Source organism: Vidua macroura, chromosome 33, assembly GCF_024509145.1.
Source record: "Vidua macroura isolate BioBank_ID:100142 chromosome 33, ASM2450914v1, whole genome shotgun sequence".
Lineage (NCBI taxonomy): Eukaryota > Metazoa > Chordata > Aves > Passeriformes > Viduidae > Vidua > Vidua macroura.
This window is the reverse complement of record NC_071603.1, coordinates 1,014,040-1,033,175: the sequence shown is the minus strand read 5'-3', so window position 1 is coordinate 1,033,175 and position 19,136 is coordinate 1,014,040. Positions and strand designations below refer to the sequence as shown.

Sequence of the window (19,136 nt, the reverse complement as noted above, 5' to 3'; positions counted from 1 at the left end):
GGAAACCAAACGGGGGGAGTGGTACCAAACTGGGGACTCCCCCCCCTCAAAATGCCACTACTGGGGTCCCTCAGCCTTGCTGTGTCACTGGGGGAGGGGCAATCTGACACTGTGGGGGGGGGGGGACCCGAAGTGCCCAAAATCGGGGTGTCACCCTGGGCCCCCCCTGAAGCCCCACAGCGGGGTCCTGGAGCCCCCAAACCTGTGGGGCACCCCAGAATCTCCCAGTGACTCTCTGGGGGTCCAGGGGTGCCAATCCCACCCAGGGGACTCCCCAGTGCCCCTTCCCCACGACATCCAAGGCTCCATCCCCAAATTCACTCCCCACCCCAAAGGTGCAACACCCCATCCCTCCTCCCCACCCCCACCTCCCCCAATTTTAGTGCCCCCCCACCTTTTAAGTTCCTCATTTTCCTCTTCCCCTCCCAGTTTTCTTCCCCCCCACTTTCTCCACCCCAATTCCAGTTCAACCATCACTTCCCAAACCCCCCCCAAATTTCGGTTCCTTTTCCATTTCCCTTCCCCATCCCCATCTCCCTCCCATCAATATCCCCCTCCCCACATTTTTCACTCCCATCACCCCCCAATCCATCCCCTCCATTTGCTCCCCCCCCCACCCCAAATCCCCTCCTCCCCAAATCCTCCCCCCTCCCTCAATGCCCCTCCCCAGCCAGCATCTGGCAGGGCCGGCAGCAGCGCCCCCCCCTCACCAGGACATGGCAGCGGGGGGCGGGGGGCCGGGCCGGGGGTCCCGGGCAGGGCCCGTAGGCCTCGAGATCACAGAGCAGCTCCACCAGGTCCAGCACGGAGCGCAGGGGGGGGCGCCGGGCCAGCACCTCGTGCCCGGGGGGCACCGGGCGGCCGCGGGCAACCAAGACGCGGAAAGCCAAGCCCGGGTTGAGCAGCACGGCGGCCGCGGCCATGGACGAGCGGGGGCAGCGCTGCACGAGCCGCAGCCCCCGCGCCGGGCACGGCCCGGGGCCACCGTCAGCCCCCACGACCCCCCAGTGAGCCGGGAGGGGGATCTCAGCCAGTTCCTCCAGGAAAGAGCCGGGCCAGAGCTGGGGAGCGGGGGGCAGCGGGAAGGGCTGTGGGGGAGAAGGGGTTAATGGGGTGGGGGGCACCCTTAGAGCCCCCCAAGAACCCCCCCAGCCAGCAGGAAACTCCTCCTTCTAAACCCTCCTGCTTCAAGAGATTCCTTAAAAACCCAAAGGGCATCCCCAGAGTCCCTTCCCCAGCTCAGCAGGACCCCAAAAACCTCCCCCCACCCAAAAGTCCCCTCCCCAAATTACCAGGATCCCAAAATCCCCCCCATCCCAAAAGTCCCCAGCTCACCAGGACCCCAAGCCCCTCCCTAAAGTTCCCATTTCTCAGAACTGCCCCCCCAAATCCCCTCTAGAGCCCCCCCAGGACACCCCCAACCACTTCCCAAGACCCCTCAACCCATCAAAAGCCCCCCTCCCGGACCCTCCCAAGTTCCTCAGGACCCTCCCCAAACCCTCTGCCCCCCCCTCCCCGAGAGATCCCCCCTCTTCCTCACCACTCGGCTGCTGCCCTCCTCTTCCTCCTCCTCTTCCTCCTCGCTCTCATCCAGAACCACCAACTGGACGGGGGGGGGCTGGGGGGGCACCTGGGGGTGAAGGCAGAGGCTCAGGACCCCCCCCAAACCACAGGGACCCCCCCAAACCCCAGGGTCTCCCCCCACTAACCGGCACCAGGGACGCGCTGGGCTGGGGCTGCTCCTGCTTCACGCGAGGGGTGGCGGCGATCAGGACCCCCAAATCTCCTGGGGGGGGCTGGAAAAGGGGGGGGGCAGGGGCGTTATGGGGGGGTCCCAGACACCCCGAGGAGGCTCAGGGGGTGTTTGGGGTCCCACTCACCCTTTGGGGGGCGACGCTGGGCTCCGGGGGGGCCCCTTTGAGGCGTGGGGCCGAGGCGATGAGGAGTCCCAGGCGGGGGTCCTGGGGGGCAGGGGGGGTCACAGGGGGGTCCCAGGTGTCCAGGGAGGGTCCCAGGCAGCCGGGGGGTCTCACCTCGAGGCGGGGGAGGGGTCCTGCCTCCTCCTTGATGGGGCAGAGGCGCAGGGGGGGGCCCGGGATGGGCCCGGGGCTGTTCTCAGCCCCCCCCAGCGGCTCCTCCTTCTCCTGTGGGGGAGGGGCAGGTCAGGGCAGCCAGGTGAGACCCCCCCCCGAATCCCCCCACGTATCCAGGAGGGACCCCACCCCCCCCATCCCCCAAAAAAGGGACCCAGGTGTCTGCAGAGGACCCCCACACCTCATCCCCTGCGGGGAAACTGAGGCACACACAAGCCTTGGGTCACGGGTGAGGGGACCAAGGCATCCGGGGGTCCCCAAAACTCCCCAAAGCCCCTCCCGCGGGGGGAGGGCGGGGACACCTTGGTCCCCTCCCCCGACGCCTGGGTCCCCCCGAGCGGGGAGGGTCCGTGCAGAGCAAAGCAGCAAAGCAAGCACAGCAAAGGGGGGGGATGGGGTTATTTCTGGGGGGGGGGTGTGTGAGGGTCCCGTGGGGGTGGGAGGAGCATTTTGGGGTCCCCCCTGAGCAGAGGGGGGGTCCCGTTACCTTGCGGGGGGGGCGGGGCAGGCGGCGGCGGCTCCGGGCGGCGGCGCGGGGGGGCCGGGGGGGCCGGCGGCGGCGGGGCCTGGACGGGGGGAGGGGGCGGCCGCTCCAGGGGGACCCCCAGCGACCCCCCCCCACCGGCAGCAGCCGCCTCTGCGCCAGGAGAGAGACCTCAGAGCGGGTGGGGCAGTTCCAAGGGGAGGGGGATTTGGAAGGGGCACAAATGCAGGAAGGACCCCCCCCCAGGTGGGCCCCACTGGCCAAGGGACCCCCACACCCCCCCCTCAAAAGGGACCCAGGGTGAGCCCCCCCGAAGCCAAGCAATGCAGGAAGGACCCAGGCGTCCGGGCCACCCCCCCCAGAAACAGGACCCAGGCATCCAGGTGCCACCTGAGCGCTGATCAACGCCCCCCTCCCACCCCAAACTTGTCCAAACTGGGCTGCACCCAGCACCGGGGCAGCCTGAATCTTGCGCGTGCCTCAGTTTCCCCAGCCAAAGGAGTCGGGTCGCTGAGGAAAGGGGGCGGAGGGGACGGCTGGGGCTTGCTGGGAGGTTACTGGGAGGCAGTGGGAGGGAGCACTGGGGGGCACCCACCATGGCACAGCGCAGGCACTGCCTCCAGCGGCACTTCTGGCGCTTGAGGTTCTGCCCCCCGAATTTGGGCTTGTCCCGGCAGAAGTCGCAGCGGCCGCAGTCGGCCGGGCGCCGGCAGGCTGTGCACACCCCGCAGCGCCGGCTGGCCCGGCTCCGCGCCCCCCGCTGCCGGCAGAGAGCGGCGTCACCCCCGGGTCCCCAAGTGTCCCCAGGGCCCGACGTGGGGGTGTCCCCAGGGCCCGCCCGCTGGCGCGGTGTTAGTGTGGGAGCAGCTATTAGGAGCGTTGCGGTACATGCGGCGGTATTAGGGGTATTACGGCAGCCAGGCAGCGGTGGGTTAGCAGACATTCAGGTGGGAGCAGCTATTAGAGGCATTAAGGTACTGAGCCCTGCTATTTGCACCATTACGGTATCTGCACCCCGCTATTGGTACCTTGGGTCCTGCCATTAAACCTGGAGCGGTTATTAGGAGGATTATGGTAACCAAACCCTGCTCTGAGGGGTTTTGGGGTACCTGAACCCCATTATCTGGGGCATTACAGTGCCCCAAGCCCACAGCCAGGGTTGCTCAGACCCCACCATCAGCTATGAACAGTTTTTGGGGTGCCGCAGTGACCAGGCCCCAGCATTAGGGGTATTATGGTACTGGCACCCCAATATCAACGTGGTTTGAATGTGCTGAACCCCAGTATTCAGCCTTGGAACAGCTCATAGGATCATTACGGTACCTGCACCCCATTATTGCAAGGCCTGAGCCCTGGTATTAGCGGCTGGCACAGCCTTTAGGAGAATTACGGTATCTGCACCCCATTATTCTGGGTCCTGAACATCAGCATTAGGGGCTGGCACAGCCACTAGGATCATTACGGTACCTGCACCCCAATACTGCCCCCTTTTACAGGCTGCTGTATTAAGGACATTACGGCTTCCCGTGCCCCAATAGCTGCTCTGGGAGGGGCGTGACCACGGTGGAGGGGCGGGGCTAAGAGACAGGGGGCGGGGTCAATGTCTGTCACTCACCCCGCGGGGCCCAGGGGCCTTCGGGGGTCGCCCCGGCTTCTTCTTCTCCTTGCCCTTGGTCAGCGGCTTCTGGGAGGGAGGGGGGGTTTGTGGGGGGGGCTGGGGGTTCCAGGTGTGCCCAGGTGTGCCCAGGGGGGTCGCACTCACTCTGTGCCTGGCGCTGGAGGCGTCGCTGGGCTCCCGCTCCACGAGGGGCTTCCACTTCTGGGGGGAGAAATGGGGCTGGGGGCGGGGGGGGACACCTTGGGGTCCCCCCTCCCCCAGAACAGCCGGGGGTCCCGCGCTGCGCCACTGCCCGGGGGTCCCGCACTCACCTCTGTCAGGGGCCGGGGGCTCTGCGGCTTCTTGGCCACCCTGGCTTTCTGGGGGGGACACAGGGTGGGGAGGGGTCAGCAGGGGACAACGGGGTGGGGGGACACGCCAGGGTGACACCGGGGCAGGCGGCGAGGTGCCGGGGGGGGTCCCAGGGAGGGTCGGGGATGGCAGGGGTGACACTGGGGGGACACCGGGGGGACAGTCCCACCTTGGGGCGCAGGCAGCGGCGCCGCAGGCAGCGCCACTGGCGCTTGAGGCCGGGCTGCAGGCGCCGCAGGCAGATGCAGCAGCTGCCGCAGTCCTCGGTGCTCAGGCAGCCGGAGCAGGAGCCGCAGCCCAGGCCCTGCGGGGACACGGGGGTTACCCGGGAGAGCAGGGAAAAACACAGGATGACGTGGGGAAACCGGGGAAAACAACACAGGGGAAATATGGGAAAACAACACAGGGAAAATATGGGAAAACAACACAGGGAAAATATGGGAAAACAACACAGGGAAACAGGGGAAAAGATGGGAAAACACGGGGGAAAAACATGGGGGAAAAAAAAACACGGGAAAAACACGGGGAGAACAACACGGGAAAATACAGGAAAACGTGGGATAATGAACATGGGAAAACACAGGAAAATGCAGTACACACATGATAATACGGGATAATATGGGGAAATATGGGAAAACACAGGAAAATATGGGATAACATGGAACAAACATGTGATTAACATGGGTGGATACAGTAGTGTGGGGGTGAATGTGCAGCCACAAAGGACAGAGGGACAGGGGGACCGGGGACAAGGCAGGAGCTGCAGCCCAGGCTCTGTGGGGACACGGGCAGGACATGGAATAACACAGAATATACTGGGAAAATATGGGATAATATGGGATAACATGGGATAATACAGGAGAACAGAGGACGTGGGTGGACGTGCCATCACAGACAAGGGACAGGGGGACAGGCCAGGAGCCATATCCAGCTCTCCAGGGGACATGGAATAACGTGGATAACAGGGAATAGAGTGGAATAACACAAAATAACGCGAGATAACAGGAAAAACACGTGATAACTTATAATAATGTGGGGTACCAGTAACACAGATTAACGCTAATAACGTTAATTAACACAGACTAACGTTAATTAACGCAGGTTAACACAGCACCACACACATCCCCAGACAATGAAGGAGAAGACACGGAGGTGACAAAGAGGTGACACAGGAGGTGACACTGACACGGGGAGAGGGAGGATTATGGTGACATTGGGGGGGTGACAGTGACAAGGGGGTGCCGGTGACACCGAGGGGGGTGACGGTGACAAGGGGGTGCCGGTGACACCGAGGGGGGTGACAGTGACAAGGGGGTGCTGGTGACACCGAGGGGGGTGACAGTGACAAGAGGGTGCTGGTGACACCGAGGGGGGTGACAGTGACAAGGGGGTGCCGGTGACACTGAGGGGGGTGACAGTGACAAGGGGGTGCTGATGACACCGAGGGGGGTGACAGTGACAAGGGGGTGCTGGTGACACCGAGGGGGTGACAGTGACATGCAGGGGTGCCGGTGACACCGAGGGGGGTGACAGTGACACCGAGGGGGGTGACAGTGACAAGAGGGTGCTGGTGACACCGAGGGGGTGACAGTGACACCGAGGGGGGTGACAGTGACAAGGGGGTGCTGGTGACACCGAGGGGGGTGACAGTGACAAGGGGGTGCCAGTGACACCGAGGGGGGTGACAGTGACAAGGGGGTGCCGGTGACACCGAGGGGGGTGACTGTGACAAGGGGGTGCCGGTACCTTCTTGACGATGCGCAGGCAGCGGCGCAGGAGGCACTTGGGGGTCCGGCCGGGCCCGGAGGGGCCCCCGGGGGGGTTGCGGGCGCAGGCGCTGCAGATCCCGCAGTCCTCGGGGATGCGACAGGCCTGGCACGTGCCACAGCCCACCCGCTGTGGGGAGGGGGTGTCAGGGCTCTGGGGGGGCCCCCCAAACCCCCTGAGGGATGTGGGGAATGCCCAGCGGCACCATTTCCCCCCCTGAGGGATCGGGGGTACCTTGTAGAATCGCTGCTCCCGGTTGAAGTCTCGTCTCTGGGCTGGGGGAGGTGGAGGAAGGGGGTCAGGGTCACCCCAGCTTTCCTGGGATCCCCCCTGACCCCACTCCCAAACTCCTTCAGGCTCCCTTCTCCCCCAAAATGGTCCAAAACTGAGGGAAGAATCATGGGGGAGGAGGAGGAGGAGGAACAGGAAGTTCCAGAGGAATAAAATGATAATTACGGGGTTGAAGCAATTCAAGGAATGGTGATGATGATGGAGAGGGAAAACCCCAGGGAATGAAGGACAACGAGGAAGAGGATAAAACAAAAAAAGCTCTGAGAGAGCTGAGGAAGGTGGGACAAAGACTCAGAGAACGAGGAGGAGCATGAAGAGGATGAGGGCGCTGAGGCCGAAGCTCACCACGGCAGTCGGGGCAGAGCCAGCGGCAGCGGCGCTGGGGGGGCAGCGACACCCCCGGGAAGAGGCTCTGGCAGCTGGCACAAAGCCTGTGGAGGAGGGGGCGGCATTTTGTGGGGGTCCAAGGCAACCCCAACACCCCCACTGTCCCCCCAGGGATCCCACAGCCCCCCTGAGGGAACCCCCCCTACTCTGAATTTCCCCCCAGGGACCCCCCCAAACTCCTCCCAGGGACTCCAATCCCTCCCTCCTGGGGTCACCCCCTGCTCCTGGGACCCTCACCCCCACACCTGGAGGACCCCACAACCCCCCAGGGACCCCTCCCCCCTCCCTCACTCACGCCACCACCCCATCCTGGGGGGGCTCCAGGGGCGGCCGCTTCCGGGTCCTGCGATGGGGGGGCTCCAGCGGGGGCGTGGCCTCAACCACAGGAGGCGTGGCCTGGAGAGCAGGGGGCGTGGCCTGGGCAGGAGGAGGCACGGCCTGGATGGGGATGGGCAGGGCCTGAACGGATGAGGGTGGGGCCTTCTCGGTCTCAGCCCCGCCCACCTCCACCTCCTCTTCCTCCTCCTTTTTGAAGATTTTGGGGGGCTCCGGGAGGGGCCCGGCGGGCAGGTGCCATTTGGGGCTCTTCCTGGTCTGAAAGGCACAAAACAGGGCGTTCACAAGATGGAGGGAGAACCCCTTGTGACCCCCCCCACTTCCAAACCCCCATTACTGCTCCTCCCCAATTTAAGGACCCTTTATTTCCCACCCACCCCCCAATTTAGATTCACCTCAACCTCCTTTCCCTCATTTTGAGGAGCCCCTTTTATCCCATCTCTTTATTCCACCCCCAATTCCTTTCTTGTTAAGGGGCTCCCCCCACCAGGAGAGCTCCAGATTTCCCTCCCCAAGGTTTTTCAGGATTTTTGTGCCCCCTCCCGTGCTTTTTAGGGCCCCTCCCGGGTCCCATCCCCCGTACCCGGGTGGGGCTGGGCCGCTCCTGCCCCGATTTGAAGTCGAAGTTGCTCAGGTCGTGCCCGGGGCCCAGGAAGCGCCGCAGCTCGATCTTACTGCGGAACTTCTGCCCTGTGGGGCTGCCGGGGGGCTCGGGTCAGACGGGCCCCAAAACCCCCAGGAAAGGCCCCAAAACCCCAGGGGGGTCGCTGAGCCTGGGGGAGCCCCCCAAATGCCAAAGGGAGAATGGGAAAGGGGAAGCAAACAGAGCTCGGGGGACCCCAAAAATCCCCTTGTGATCTCAAAAAGCCCCCCCCCCCCCCCCCAGCCCCAAAATAGCCTGGAAAAATTGGAGGGGACTGGGAATATTTGGGAAAGGGGCACTGAATTGGCCCTGAGGAGTTCATGGAGGGGGAGATGGGAGAGGGGCTCTGAAATCCCCCATGAAACACCGCCGGGGGGGTGGGGGGGAAGCCCCCAAATGGACACGGGATGGGGTCTAGGATGGGAAGAGGGAGAAAGGGCAGAAGCCGCAGTCCCGTGGGGGTGGGAGGGGGGCGTTGGGGGTTTTTTGGGGAGGGGCACCTCCTGTAGTAGGTGTCGCTGCGGCCGCTGGTGGCCCCGGATTTCCGAAAAGCTTCGCGGCGCTGCCAGCCCGGGCCCAGCGCCGGGCACTCGGCCCAGCCCTCCGCCATCCTGCGGGGGGGCTGCGAGCCCCGGAGAGGCGGCGAGGGGGTCACGACCCGCCCCGATAGCCCAAACACCCCCGGACCCCTCCCCGGACCTCGCCCCCAAACACAGCCGGGCCGCGCCCCTTCCCCACGTGACTCCATCCTCCCCTCCCCCACCGCCAGGCCCCCCCCTCCCCCACACAAACACAGCTCCGGGTCCGCCCCTCCCCCACAAGGACACCCCCAAAAATCCCCCGGAGTTCCGCCCCCTCCCCAACAACCCCCAAAGTGCCCCTCCCCCTCCCCAACAACCCCCAAAGTGCCCCTTCCCCTCACAAACTGCCCCTCCCCCTCACAAAATGCCCTCAAACTGCCCCTCCCCCTCACAAAATGCCCTCAAACTGCCCCTCCCCCTCACAAAATGCCCTCAAACTGCCCCTCTCCCTCACCAACTGCCCCTTCCCCTCACAAACAGCCCCTCTCCGTCACAAACTGCCCCTAAACTCCCCCTCCCAGCCCCCTCCCTCACGCCCCTTTCCCCACACGAACCCCTCCCCCCCCCCCAGCCGCCCCCCCTCACGGCCCGCCCGTTCCCACCGGCCGCGTCTCCCCGCTCGCTTCCCTCTCGCTCCCCGCTCAAACCCCGCTGCGGTCCCGCACCCCCCCGGCCCCTCACCGTTCCCATCCGCCCCCGCCTGTGGCGCAGCTCTTCCTCTTCCTCCTCCTCTTCCTCCTCCTCTTCCTCCGGCGACGCCGCGAGGCCGCGGGGGGCGGAGGGGGCGGGGCCCCGCGCCGGAAGCGGAAACGCCGGGCGGGAAAAGCAGGGGCGGGGGCTAAGGGTCACCTGAAGCGGAGTGGACCAATGAGAAAAGGCAGAACCAGAGAGGGGCGGGGCGATACGAGACCCGTGGAGCGGGGGAGGCACGTGACGGCGCGGCACGTGACGCCAGGAGGGAGGGAGCATGTTAATGAGCAGTGTGTAGGCGTGGCTATGCTAATGAGCCCGGAGCGTTCCCCTCGGGCCCATTGGGGTCCTTTCCCCTGCCCAGGACCCCCTGGTCCCCCCAGAAAGGCCCCCCCAAAACCACCAGGGGCCCCTCCCAGCCCCCCCACGGATACTGCTCCCACTTCCCCCCAGAGGACCCCCCCAGTACCACCAGGGACCCCTCCCAGCCCTCCCAAGATTGTTGCTCCCATTTCCCCCCAGGACCCCCCCAAAGGACCCCCAAAAACCGCCAGAGACCCCTCCCAGCCCTCCCACGGGTGCTGCTCCCATTTCCACCTCTCCCGCCCCCTAAGGACCCCCCCCAACCTCCTCAGGACCCCTCCCCAGCTGCACCATGGCCAGCAAAGGGATCCCCATGGCCTCTGCAGGGTCTGGGGTGGTACCAGAACCCAGGGCCTCCCAAAATTCCCCCAAAAGGGATCCCCAGGATCCCAGAGACCCCACAGGAGCCCCCCCTAAATCCCATGGACGAACCCACAAATTCCACCAACAGCGCAGGGACACCCCCAGACTCATTTTGCACACCCGGTTTATTTGGGGATGGGGAGGCACCCAGGAATCAGGGGTGGGGGGATGTGGGGAGGGGTCTGGGGGGATTTTGGGGCTCTGGGGGCGGTCAGCGGTCCGAGCCAGGCCCGTGGTCAGCGGTCCGAGCGCAGGTCCGTGGTCAGCGGGTCGTGCTGGATGGTCTGGTGCAGCATCAGCGCCAGCAGCCCCGCCCGGTTCGTCATGGCCGCCCGCACATTGCGCTCCTGCTCGAACAGCTCGTCCAGCTTGTACCACTGCGGGGGACAGGGACAGCGTGGGGACAGGGACAGTGTGGGGACAGGGACAGCGAGGGGACAGGGACAGTGTGGGGACAGTGTGGGGACAAAGGGACAGTGTGGGGACGGGGACAGTGTGAGGACAAGGGACAGCATGGGGACAGTGTGGGGACAGGGACAGTGTGGGGACAGTGTGGGGACAAAGGGACAGTGTGGGGACGGGGACAGTGTGAGGACAAGGGACAGCGTGGGGACAGGGACAGTGTGGGGACAGGGACAGCGTGGGGACAGGGACAGCGAGGGGACAGTGTGGGGACAAAGGGACAGTGTGGAGACAGGGACAATGTGAGGACAAGGGACAGCGTGGGGACAGGGACAATGTGAGGACAGGGAAAGCGTGGGGACAGGGACAGCGTGGGGACAGGGACAATGTGAGGACAGGGACAGCGTGGGGACAGGGACAATGTGAGGACAGGGACACTGTCCTGCTCGAACAGCTCATCCAGCTTGTACCACTGCGGGGGACAGGAACAGCATAGGAACAGTGTGGAGACAGGGACAGTGTGAGGACAAGGGACAGTGTGGGGACAGGGACAATGTGAGGACAGGGACAGCGTGGGGACACTTCGGGGACACTTTGGGGGCACCGGGCGGTGGCACCCACCACGCGGACGCGCTCCAGGTCCACCTCGGCGCGGCGCAGCTTCTCCCAGCAGTAGTGACGGTGGCACTTGCGCTTGGGGACGCGGCAGAAGTCCCCGGTCAGCTCGAAGACGTCGCGCACCAGCGGGCACCCGCACACCTCGTCCGCGGGCACCTGGGCGGGCACGGGGTCAGCGCCGGGCTGGGGGCACCCAGAGCCCCTCTGCCACCTCCACGGCCACCCTGGGGTCCTGGCAGTGTCCTGGGCACTGCCCCTGTCCTGTCCCCTCACGTCCACTTTGGTGTCCTGGGATCGTCCTGGGCGCAACCCTTGTCCTGGCCCTCCCTGTGCCCACTTTGGGGTCCTGGGAGTGCTCGGGGCACAGATCCCCTAAATTCCACCCCAAAATCTCATTCTGTGCCCACTTTGGGATCCCAGGACTGTCCTCAGCACTGTCCCCAGCCCCAAATCCTCGCCCTGTGCCCACCTTGGGGTCGCGGGAGTGCTCGGGGCACAGCACCTGCAGCCTCTTGCAGTAGGTTTTGCTCTGGGGGTTGTAAACGTCACAGAACAGCCGAGTGGCCCTGGGGGGACACAAGAGGTGTCCTGGGTGGGGGGGGGACAGGGTGCTGAAGGACCCCCCCCAGACAGCCACAACCCTCCCCCTCAAACTCCCCCCTGGGTGCTCCCCCGGGAGGGATGACACCCCCACCCCAAAAAGCCTCCCCTGGGTGCTGCTCCCACCTTCCCCGGAGGATTTAGAGGGCTGGGGTCCCCCCAGGGTGCTCCCCCCTGCTTCCCAGGAGGATTTAGGGGTCTGGGGTCACCCTCCCTCACCCCAGAAAGCCCCCCAGGGTGCCCCCCCACCCCAGAGCCCCCTCCCCACTCACCCCTCGATGCGGGTGGGGTACATGGACCCGAAGGACGTTTGGCTCTCGTACTGCAATGGGGTGGGGGGGTCAAAAAGGGGGCAGGGATGGGACCCCTGAGCCCACCCTGGGCTCTATGGCCCCCCAGCCCCTATAGAGCCCCTCCCCACGAGACCCCACAAAACCCCCAGTCCCTACAGAGCTCCCAGCAGGTCCCTACAGCCCCCCCAGCCCCTACAGAAACCCCTGAAGTTCCTTCACAGGGTCCCCCCCAGCCCCCTAGGAACCACCCCCAGCCCCCCCAAGCTGAGGGAAGGGATCCCCGTGGCCACAGCAGGATCTGGGGGTGCTGCCCAGCTCAGGGGGCTCCCAAAGTTCCCCTAAAAGGGTCCCCCAGAAGATCCCACAGGAGCCCGGAGAGTCCCGTGGATGATCCCACAGCAGCCTGGAATGCCATGGGTGACTCCATAGATGATCCCACAGATCCCACAGGCCCCAGGAACCCAGAGGTGCCCCCAGACCCCCCCAAATCCCGGGATCACCTTGGCGTAGCAGCGCTCCATGTGCCGCAGGGCCACCTTGGGGTTGATGGGGTGGCCGCAGGACACGCAGAAGATCTGCAGGTCCGTGTCCTCGCTGTCCCCCTCCGTGCTCTGGGGGGACAGCGGGGTCAGGGGGTCCAAGGGGGGACCCAGGTGTTGGGGGACCCAAGGTTAGGGGGCTCCAGGGAGGGGTTTGGGGGGACAAGGTATCCAGGGGGACCCAGGACAGGGTTCAGGAGGGACTCAGAGATTTGGGGGATGCCCAGGGGCTCAGGGGGGACCCAGAATGGGGAAAACTAAAGGGTTTGGGGGCATCCCAAGAGGGACCCAGAATTAAAGGGTTTTTGGGGTGTCCAGCCCTCCAGGAGCTGAGTGTGGGTGCCCAGGTGTCCCCAGGGGAGCAGAGGGGCCTCAAAGGGGACCCATAATGAGGAGAATTAAAGGGTTTTTGGGGTGCCCAGCCCTCCAGGAGCTGGGTGTTGGTACCAGGGGAGCAGAGGGGTCTCAAGAGGAACCCAGAACGAGGAGAATTAAAACATTTGGGGGCACCCAGGCATCCATGAATGACCAAGGGGGATCTCAAGAGGGACCCAGAACAGGGAAAATTAAAAGACGTGGGGGCATGAAGGACCAAGTGCGATCACAAGAGGGACCCAAAACGGGTAGAATGAAAGCGTTTTTGGGGTCCCCAGCCCTCCGGCAGCCCCGGGGGGTGCCCACCTCCTCGTCCTCGCGGGGCGGGTGCCCCTTGGCGCGGGCGATGAGCCCCTCGAGCTCGTGGAAGCGCCGCTCCATCTCCTGCAGCCGCAGCCGCGCCTGGTGCTGCTCGCGCCGGATGCGCTCCAGCAGCCGCTTGCCGTGCTCCTCCGCCACGCACGGGCTCTGCTGCCACTGCTGGATCCGCTGCGGCAGGATCTCGTAGATCCGGCTGGGATCAGGGTGAGGAAAGGGTTAATGGGGGCTCCGGGATCCCTGGGATCCACTGCTGGAACCACTGTGGCAGGATCTTGTCGATCCGGCTGGGATCAGGGGAGAAGGGGTTAATGAGGGCTCCAGGATCCCTGGGATCTGCTATGACAGGATCTCACAAATCCGGCTAGGATCGGGGTAAGGAAAGGGTTAATGGGGGCTCCAGGATCCCTGGGATCCACTGAGGCAGGATCTTGTCGATCCGGCTGGGATCAATGTGAGGAAAGGGTTAATGGGGAGTGCAGGATCCCTGGGATCCACTAGGTCAGGATCTCTTTATATAAGTGGTTTACACTGGTCTATACCAGCCTGTGCTGTTCTGTACTAGTTTATACCAATCCACATTGTCTGTACCATTCTGTACTGGTCTATACCAGTCAGTACCATTCCGTACCAGTTCATACCAGTCGATACCGGCCTGTCCCGTCCCACACTGGTTTATACTGGTCCGTACTGGTGGGTACTCACTTGGCAGCCAGTTTGATGCCGCAGGCCTCGCTGCAGTACTTGGAGGGCGGGCGCGCGGGGCGGGTGCAGCCAGGGCCCAGGCACTGGCCCAGCCCCGCGGGGTCGCGGGCGTCGGCGCGCTCGGGGTGCCCGCGGCGCTCGCGGTGCCGCGCCCGCTGCCGGTGCCGCTTGTAGCGCTCCTCCTTCTGCACCAGTTAGCACCAGTTAGCACCAGTTAGCACCAGTAACCTCCCAGTAACCACCACTCATAGCCCAGTAACCATCAGAGCCCTCCCAGTGCTGCGCCCGCTGCCGGTGCCGCTTGTAGCGCTCCTCCTTCTGCACCAGTTAGCACCAGTTAGCACCAGGAACCTCTCAGTCACCACCCAGCAATCACCCAGTCTCCACCACTCATAGACCAATAACCTCCCAGTAACCACCACTTATAGCCCCAACACTGTCAGTGCTGCTTGTAGCGCTCCTCCTTCTGCACCAGTAACCTCCAGTTAGCACCAGTAACATCCCAGTAACCGCTTGTAGCCCAGCACTGCCAGTGCTGTGCCTGCTGCTAGTACCACTTGTAGCGCTCCTCCTTCCACACCAGTAACACCCAGTTAACACCAGTCAGCACCCAGAACCCCCCCAGTACCTCCCTGCAGCTCCCAGTGCTCATTCTGCCACTCCCCCTTCCACACCAGTGAGCACCAGTAACCACCCGCCACCACCCAGTAACCACCGCTCGTAACCCAGCAACCACCCAGAGCCTTCCCAGCAACCATTGGAGCCTCCCAGTAACCCCCAGTAGCCCCCAGTGGCTCTCCCAGTAGCTCCCAGTGGCCCTCACCTTCTTGTCCGACTTCTTCTCGCGGCGTTTGACGTGTTTGACCTTCACGGCGCGTTTGCGCAGGACGGGGTCCAGGAACGGCGCGTCCTCGGCGTCACTGAGCCAGGGCTGGCAGGACCAGCACACGTGGGGACATGTCGGGGACACGTGGGGACACGCAGGGTGACGCCCCCGATGCGCCACAGAGCGTGGCCCACGAAGGGACACGAGGGGACAATGTGGCCTGAGGTGCCTCGGGCACGTGGCCTGGTGTCGGGATGTGCCAGGACACACTTGGGGACATTTGGGGACACGCCACAGGGCATGGCCTGGTGTGGGGACGTGACAGGACACGCTGGGGACATGCAGGGATATGCCTGACACACCTCAGAGTGCCATGGGGACGTGTCCTGATGTGCCAGGACACGCTGGGGACATTTGGGGACATGCCTCAGGGCACGGCCCAGCGTGGGGACGTGCCACGGTCCCACACTGGGGATATTTGGGGACACGCCCTGACAAGGACCGAGGACACGTCCTGATACACCTGAAGCTCGCCTTGACACACAAAACCACCCCTGAACAGCCTAAAACCAGGCCTAAACAGCCTAAACCAGGCCCTGACAGACAAAGCCAGCCCTAAACTCACGAAACCAGGCCCTGATGTGCAAAAACCTTCTTTGCATCTGCTCCTGTGGTATCTGGGGGGGGTATTTGGGGTGCCTGGTGGGTTTTGGGGTGCCCAGAGGGGTATAGTGGGGGTCCCCAGGGCAGTATTTGGGGTCCTGAGGGGACAGTTCTGGGGTGCCAGGGGGGCAGTTGTGGGGTCCCAAGGGGGCAGTTCCAGAATCCTGGGACAATTCTGGGGTGCCAGGGACAGTTTTGGGGTGCCGGGGGGCAGTTTTTGGGTCCCAGGGCAGTTCTGGGGTGCTGAGGGGGAGTTTTTGAGGTGCTGGGGGGACAGTTTTTGGGGTGCCAGGGGGGCAGTTCTGGGGTCCTGGGGGGTCAGTTTTTGGGTCCCGGGGCAGTTCTGGGGTGCCGGGGGGCAGTTTTCGGGGTGCCGGGGGGGGCAGTTTCTGGGGTGCCAGGGGGGCAGTTTTTGGGGGGCTCACCAGGCCGTGCTCGTCGAAGGCGCCGGCGCAGAGCTCCTGGTAGAGCCGGGGGTCGAGGGGCAGCTCCTCGTCCGAGAGGCTCTCGGGGGGCCCCGGCCCCCCCAGCTGCGCCTTCAGCAGCTCCAGGTCCCCCTCGCGCCCCCGGGCCAGCTGGGGGGGGGGGTCAGCACCGCCAGGGACCCCCGGGAACCCCCCATGGCACCCCTGGGACCCCCAATGGCACCCCCAGGACATCCCCATCAGCTGGGGGGGGGTCAGCACCCACCAGGGACTCCCTGGGACCCACCAGGCACCCCCAGGACCTCCATGGCACCCCTGGGACCCCCCAGGACCCCCTCATGGCAATCCTGGGACCCCCTGCATCAAGTGGGGGGGTCAGCACCTTCCTGGGCACCCCCACCCCCTGTACCTGTGAGCCCCCCTTCACCCCAAGGACAGTGAGGATTTTGGGGTGCCCCTCCCCCCCAGCCAGGCTTGGCCCCTCCCCCACGCCCTTCTCACGGGGACAGGGGGGGTCTGGGGGTCCCCTTTTCCCTCCCCCCCCCTCCCCTCCCCCCAGGGCCCCAGGGACTCACCGAGGTGGGGAAGTACTTGTAGGACTCCTGTGGGGACACGGAGGGGACACGTCAGGGACAGGGCGGTGACACGGGCACGTGGAACATGGGGACACAGGGACATGGGGACACGGGGTGACACAGGGACATAGGACAGGGACACACGGGGCACGGGACACTTGGGTACACAAGACATGTCAGGGACACGCTGATAAGAGTGACACACAGACATGGAACGTGAGGACATAGATGGTGACACGGGGACATGACAGATGTCGGGAATATGTTGGGGACACTGTGAGACAGTAACACACAGACATGGGAAGACACCTTGGGGACACCTCAGGGACAGGCAGCAGCTTGTTGGGGACACAGAACACATGAGCAACGGGGGACGCGGGGACGCGCCACGAGCGTGACGCATCAGGGATGTGGCACGAGGTGACAAAGAGACACGAGGACACGGCAAGACAGTGACAAAGGGACACGGGACAGGGTGACAAAGGGACACGAGGTGGTGACAGAGGCCACGCGACAGGGACACAGTGACAAAGAGCCACGCTGGGGACACGCCAAGGCCACCCCAACACCGCCAGCCCTGGCGGGCACCGAGGCCACGTCACACGGGGCACACACCCCACTCCCAACACACCCCAAGGACACGCTGGGGACACACTGGGGACACGCCAGGGACACGCGGGGTGCCCGCTCACCCGCGCCCGCAGCTGGCACTGCCGCAGCCGGCACTTCTGGCGGATCTTGTTGGGGCCCCCGAATTTCTTCATGTCCCGGCAGAAGTCGCACTGCCCGCAGTCCTCGGGGCGCCGGCACGCCTCGCACTCCCCGCACATGCGGGCCGAGCGCTTGATCTGGGGTCGGGCACCCAAAAACGGGGTCAGGCACCCCGAGAATGGGGTCAGGCACCTCAAAAACGGGGTCAGGCACCCTGAAACACCCCAAATCCCACCAGAGACATCCCCGCCTCACACTCGCTGCACATGCAGGCTGAGCGCTTGATCTGGGGTCAGACACCCCAAAAATGCGGTCAGGCACCCCAAAAATGGGGTCAGGCAGCTTAAAAATGGGGTTAGACACACCAAAATCCACCATGAACAGCCCAAATTCCACCAGGGACACCCCTGCCTCACACTCACTGCACATGCGGGCTGAGTGCTTGATCTGGGGTCAGACACCCCAAAAATGGGGTCAGGCACCCCAAAAATCCACCTGGGACACCCCAAAACCCAAGCTGGGAGGGATCCCAGGCACCCGGAGAGGGTCAGGGGTGCCCCAAATCTCCCCCAAAGCATCCCCCCAGCCTCCTGATGCCCCCCAAATCCTCATCCCAAGGGACTCAGGCACCTCCCAGCCTGTCCCCAGAATTGGGGTGTCCCCCTTTGTGGGGTCCCCACCCCCTGACCCCCCCCAGAGCCCACCTTGGCAGCCCGGCCCTGCTCCAGCTCCTGCCCCTTGGCCCCCTCGTGCTCCTTCTCCCGCCACTTCTTGTGCCGGTACCGGATCTCCAGGGACGGGTCCTTCTCTGGGGGGGGTCACAGAGGGGTCAACCACCGGGGACACCCCAAAAACAGGTCAGGCACCCTGAAAATGGGGTCAGGCATCCCGAATCCTACCAGCAACACCCCAAACCCCACCAGGGACACCCTTGCCTCGCACTCGCCGCACATGTGGGCTGAACTCTTGATCTGGGGTCAGACACCCCAAAAACGGGGTCAAGCACCCTAAAAAACACCCCCGGGGACACCCCCCTCAAAAAACTACCCACACCCCAGGTGTCCCTGGAGCCCCCCAAATCAGCCCCCCCGCCCCTCTCACTGCAGCCCAACACTCCCCAGAGCCCCCCTCAGAGCCCCCCAAGACCCCCCAAAGCCTCCCAGAGCCCCCCCAAAGCCCCTCAAAGCCCCCCCAGCCCCTCTCACCGCGGCACTGCCGGCAGTACCACTCGCGGATGGCCTTGGCCATGCGCTCGGTGATGTTGATGCAGTCCCCATGGAACCACTCGTTGCAGTTGTCGCAGCCTCTGCGGGACGGGGGAGACACCGAGACCCTCAGCCGGGCACCCCCAAAGCCCCCCAAGGGGACTCTGCACCCCTCCCCGCCTCAAGGGACCCCCAAAGCCCCCCCAGGGGCCAAGAGAAGCCGGGAGCCCCCAACCCCCACCCTGAGAAGCAGCCGGGACCCCCAGCTGGCCCCTCAGATCTGCTGCGACCCCCCAGACGCCCCTCACACCCCGAAGCATTTGGGGAACTCCCAGACCCCCCCCCTCATATCCTGAAGTACTTCGAGACCACCCCTCACACCCCGAAGAACCTACGGACCCCGCTCCCCCCGTTCCCTCTCACATCATGAGGCAGTTGGGGACCCCCCAGACTCCCCCTTTACATCATGAAGCGGTTGGGGACCCCCCAGACCCCCCCCTCACATCATGAAGCAGTTGATGTCCGGCTTGCGGCACACGCAATAAACCGGCGCGTTCTCCTCCCCTCCCGGGGCCGCCTCCGCGTCCGAGAATTCGCTGTCCTGAGGGGGCAACGGCGGGGGTGTCAGGGCCTGGGGTTCCCCGGACACCGCAGACCCCCTGAAGCTCCCCCACACCCCCGGTTCCCCCCCCACCATCGCTGCCGCCGCCTCCGAGGGACGCTCCGGGCTAGGCCCAGAAGCGGCCGGAAGCGGGGGCGTGCCCAACTTCCGCTTCCGGGTACGGGCGCGCCCACCCACAGCATGGCAGCGGTCAGGAAAGCAATGGCGGCGTCCATTGGGGGATGCCATGTTTGGGGGAAGCGTCACCCGCGGTCGCAAAGAGACACCTGAGAGACAGCAATGGTGGCGGAGT

At 64.8% G+C, this 19,136-nt stretch overlaps 2 protein-coding genes across 9 annotated transcripts; both read right to left on the bottom strand.

Annotated features, from left to right (window-relative positions):
- Positions 1-647: 647 nt before the first annotated feature.
- On the bottom strand, positions 648-9,314 carry MBD1 (methyl-CpG binding domain protein 1). 6 transcript variants are annotated; one of them, XM_054001880.1, is made up of 17 exons: positions 9,233-9,314; positions 8,471-8,592; positions 7,911-8,025; positions 7,287-7,585; positions 6,950-7,035; positions 6,548-6,588; positions 6,293-6,442; positions 4,716-4,850; positions 4,507-4,554; positions 4,340-4,396; positions 4,193-4,261; positions 3,173-3,337; positions 2,034-2,144; positions 1,881-1,961; positions 1,710-1,796; positions 1,541-1,630; positions 648-1,088 (listed from the first exon to the last, which is right to left on the bottom strand). In XM_054001880.1, the coding sequence occupies exons 1-17, from the start codon at positions 9,239-9,241 to the stop codon at positions 654-656; spliced, it is 2,100 nt and encodes a 699-aa protein (XP_053857855.1). In that variant the 5' UTR covers positions 9,242-9,314; the 3' UTR covers positions 648-653. The 6 variants fall into 6 exon arrangements, with proteins under 6 accessions (XP_053857855.1, XP_053857852.1, XP_053857856.1 ...); XM_054001877.1 differs by having other exon boundaries at positions 1,881-2,144; XM_054001881.1 differs by lacking the exon at positions 3,173-3,337 and having other exon boundaries at positions 1,881-2,144.
- A 760-nt stretch (positions 9,315-10,074) lies between these two features.
- CXXC1 (CXXC finger protein 1) lies at positions 10,075-18,994 on the bottom strand. 3 transcript variants are annotated; one of them, XM_054001869.1, is made up of 15 exons: positions 18,917-18,994; positions 18,726-18,823; positions 18,223-18,323; positions 17,722-17,825; positions 16,999-17,154; positions 16,307-16,333; positions 15,732-15,881; positions 14,641-14,748; positions 13,818-14,002; positions 13,101-13,308; positions 12,381-12,491; positions 11,860-11,909; positions 11,457-11,553; positions 10,991-11,143; positions 10,075-10,344 (listed from the first exon to the last, which is right to left on the bottom strand). In XM_054001869.1, the coding sequence occupies exons 1-15, from the start codon at positions 18,917-18,919 to the stop codon at positions 10,204-10,206; spliced, it is 1,692 nt and encodes a 563-aa protein (XP_053857844.1). In that variant the 5' UTR covers positions 18,920-18,994; the 3' UTR covers positions 10,075-10,203. The 3 variants fall into 3 exon arrangements, with proteins under 3 accessions (XP_053857844.1, XP_053857845.1, XP_053857846.1); XM_054001870.1 differs by having other exon boundaries at positions 15,732-15,767; XM_054001871.1 differs by lacking the exon at positions 15,732-15,881.
- Positions 18,995-19,136: the final 142 nt, after the last annotated feature.

Bases quoted from the DNA above. Each gene is read 5' to 3' on its own strand.
- CXXC1 (XM_054001869.1), bottom strand. The intron at 18,324-18,725 runs GTGAGGGGGGGG...CCCGTCCCGCAG, and splicing joins GACATCAACTGCTTCATGAT to AGGCTGCGACAACTGCAACG. The intron at 17,155-17,721 runs GTGGGCTCTGGG...GCCCGACCCCAG, and splicing joins AGCAGGGCCGGGCTGCCAAG to ATCAAGCGCTCGGCCCGCAT.
- MBD1 (XM_054001877.1), bottom strand. The intron at 7,036-7,286 runs GTGAGTGAGGGA...CCTCCTCCACAG, and splicing joins CCCCAGGATGGGGTGGTGGC to GCTTTGTGCCAGCTGCCAGA. The intron at 6,589-6,949 runs GTGAGCTTCGGC...CACCTCCCCCAG, and splicing joins GCTCTGCCCCGACTGCCGTG to CCCAGAGACGAGACTTCAAC.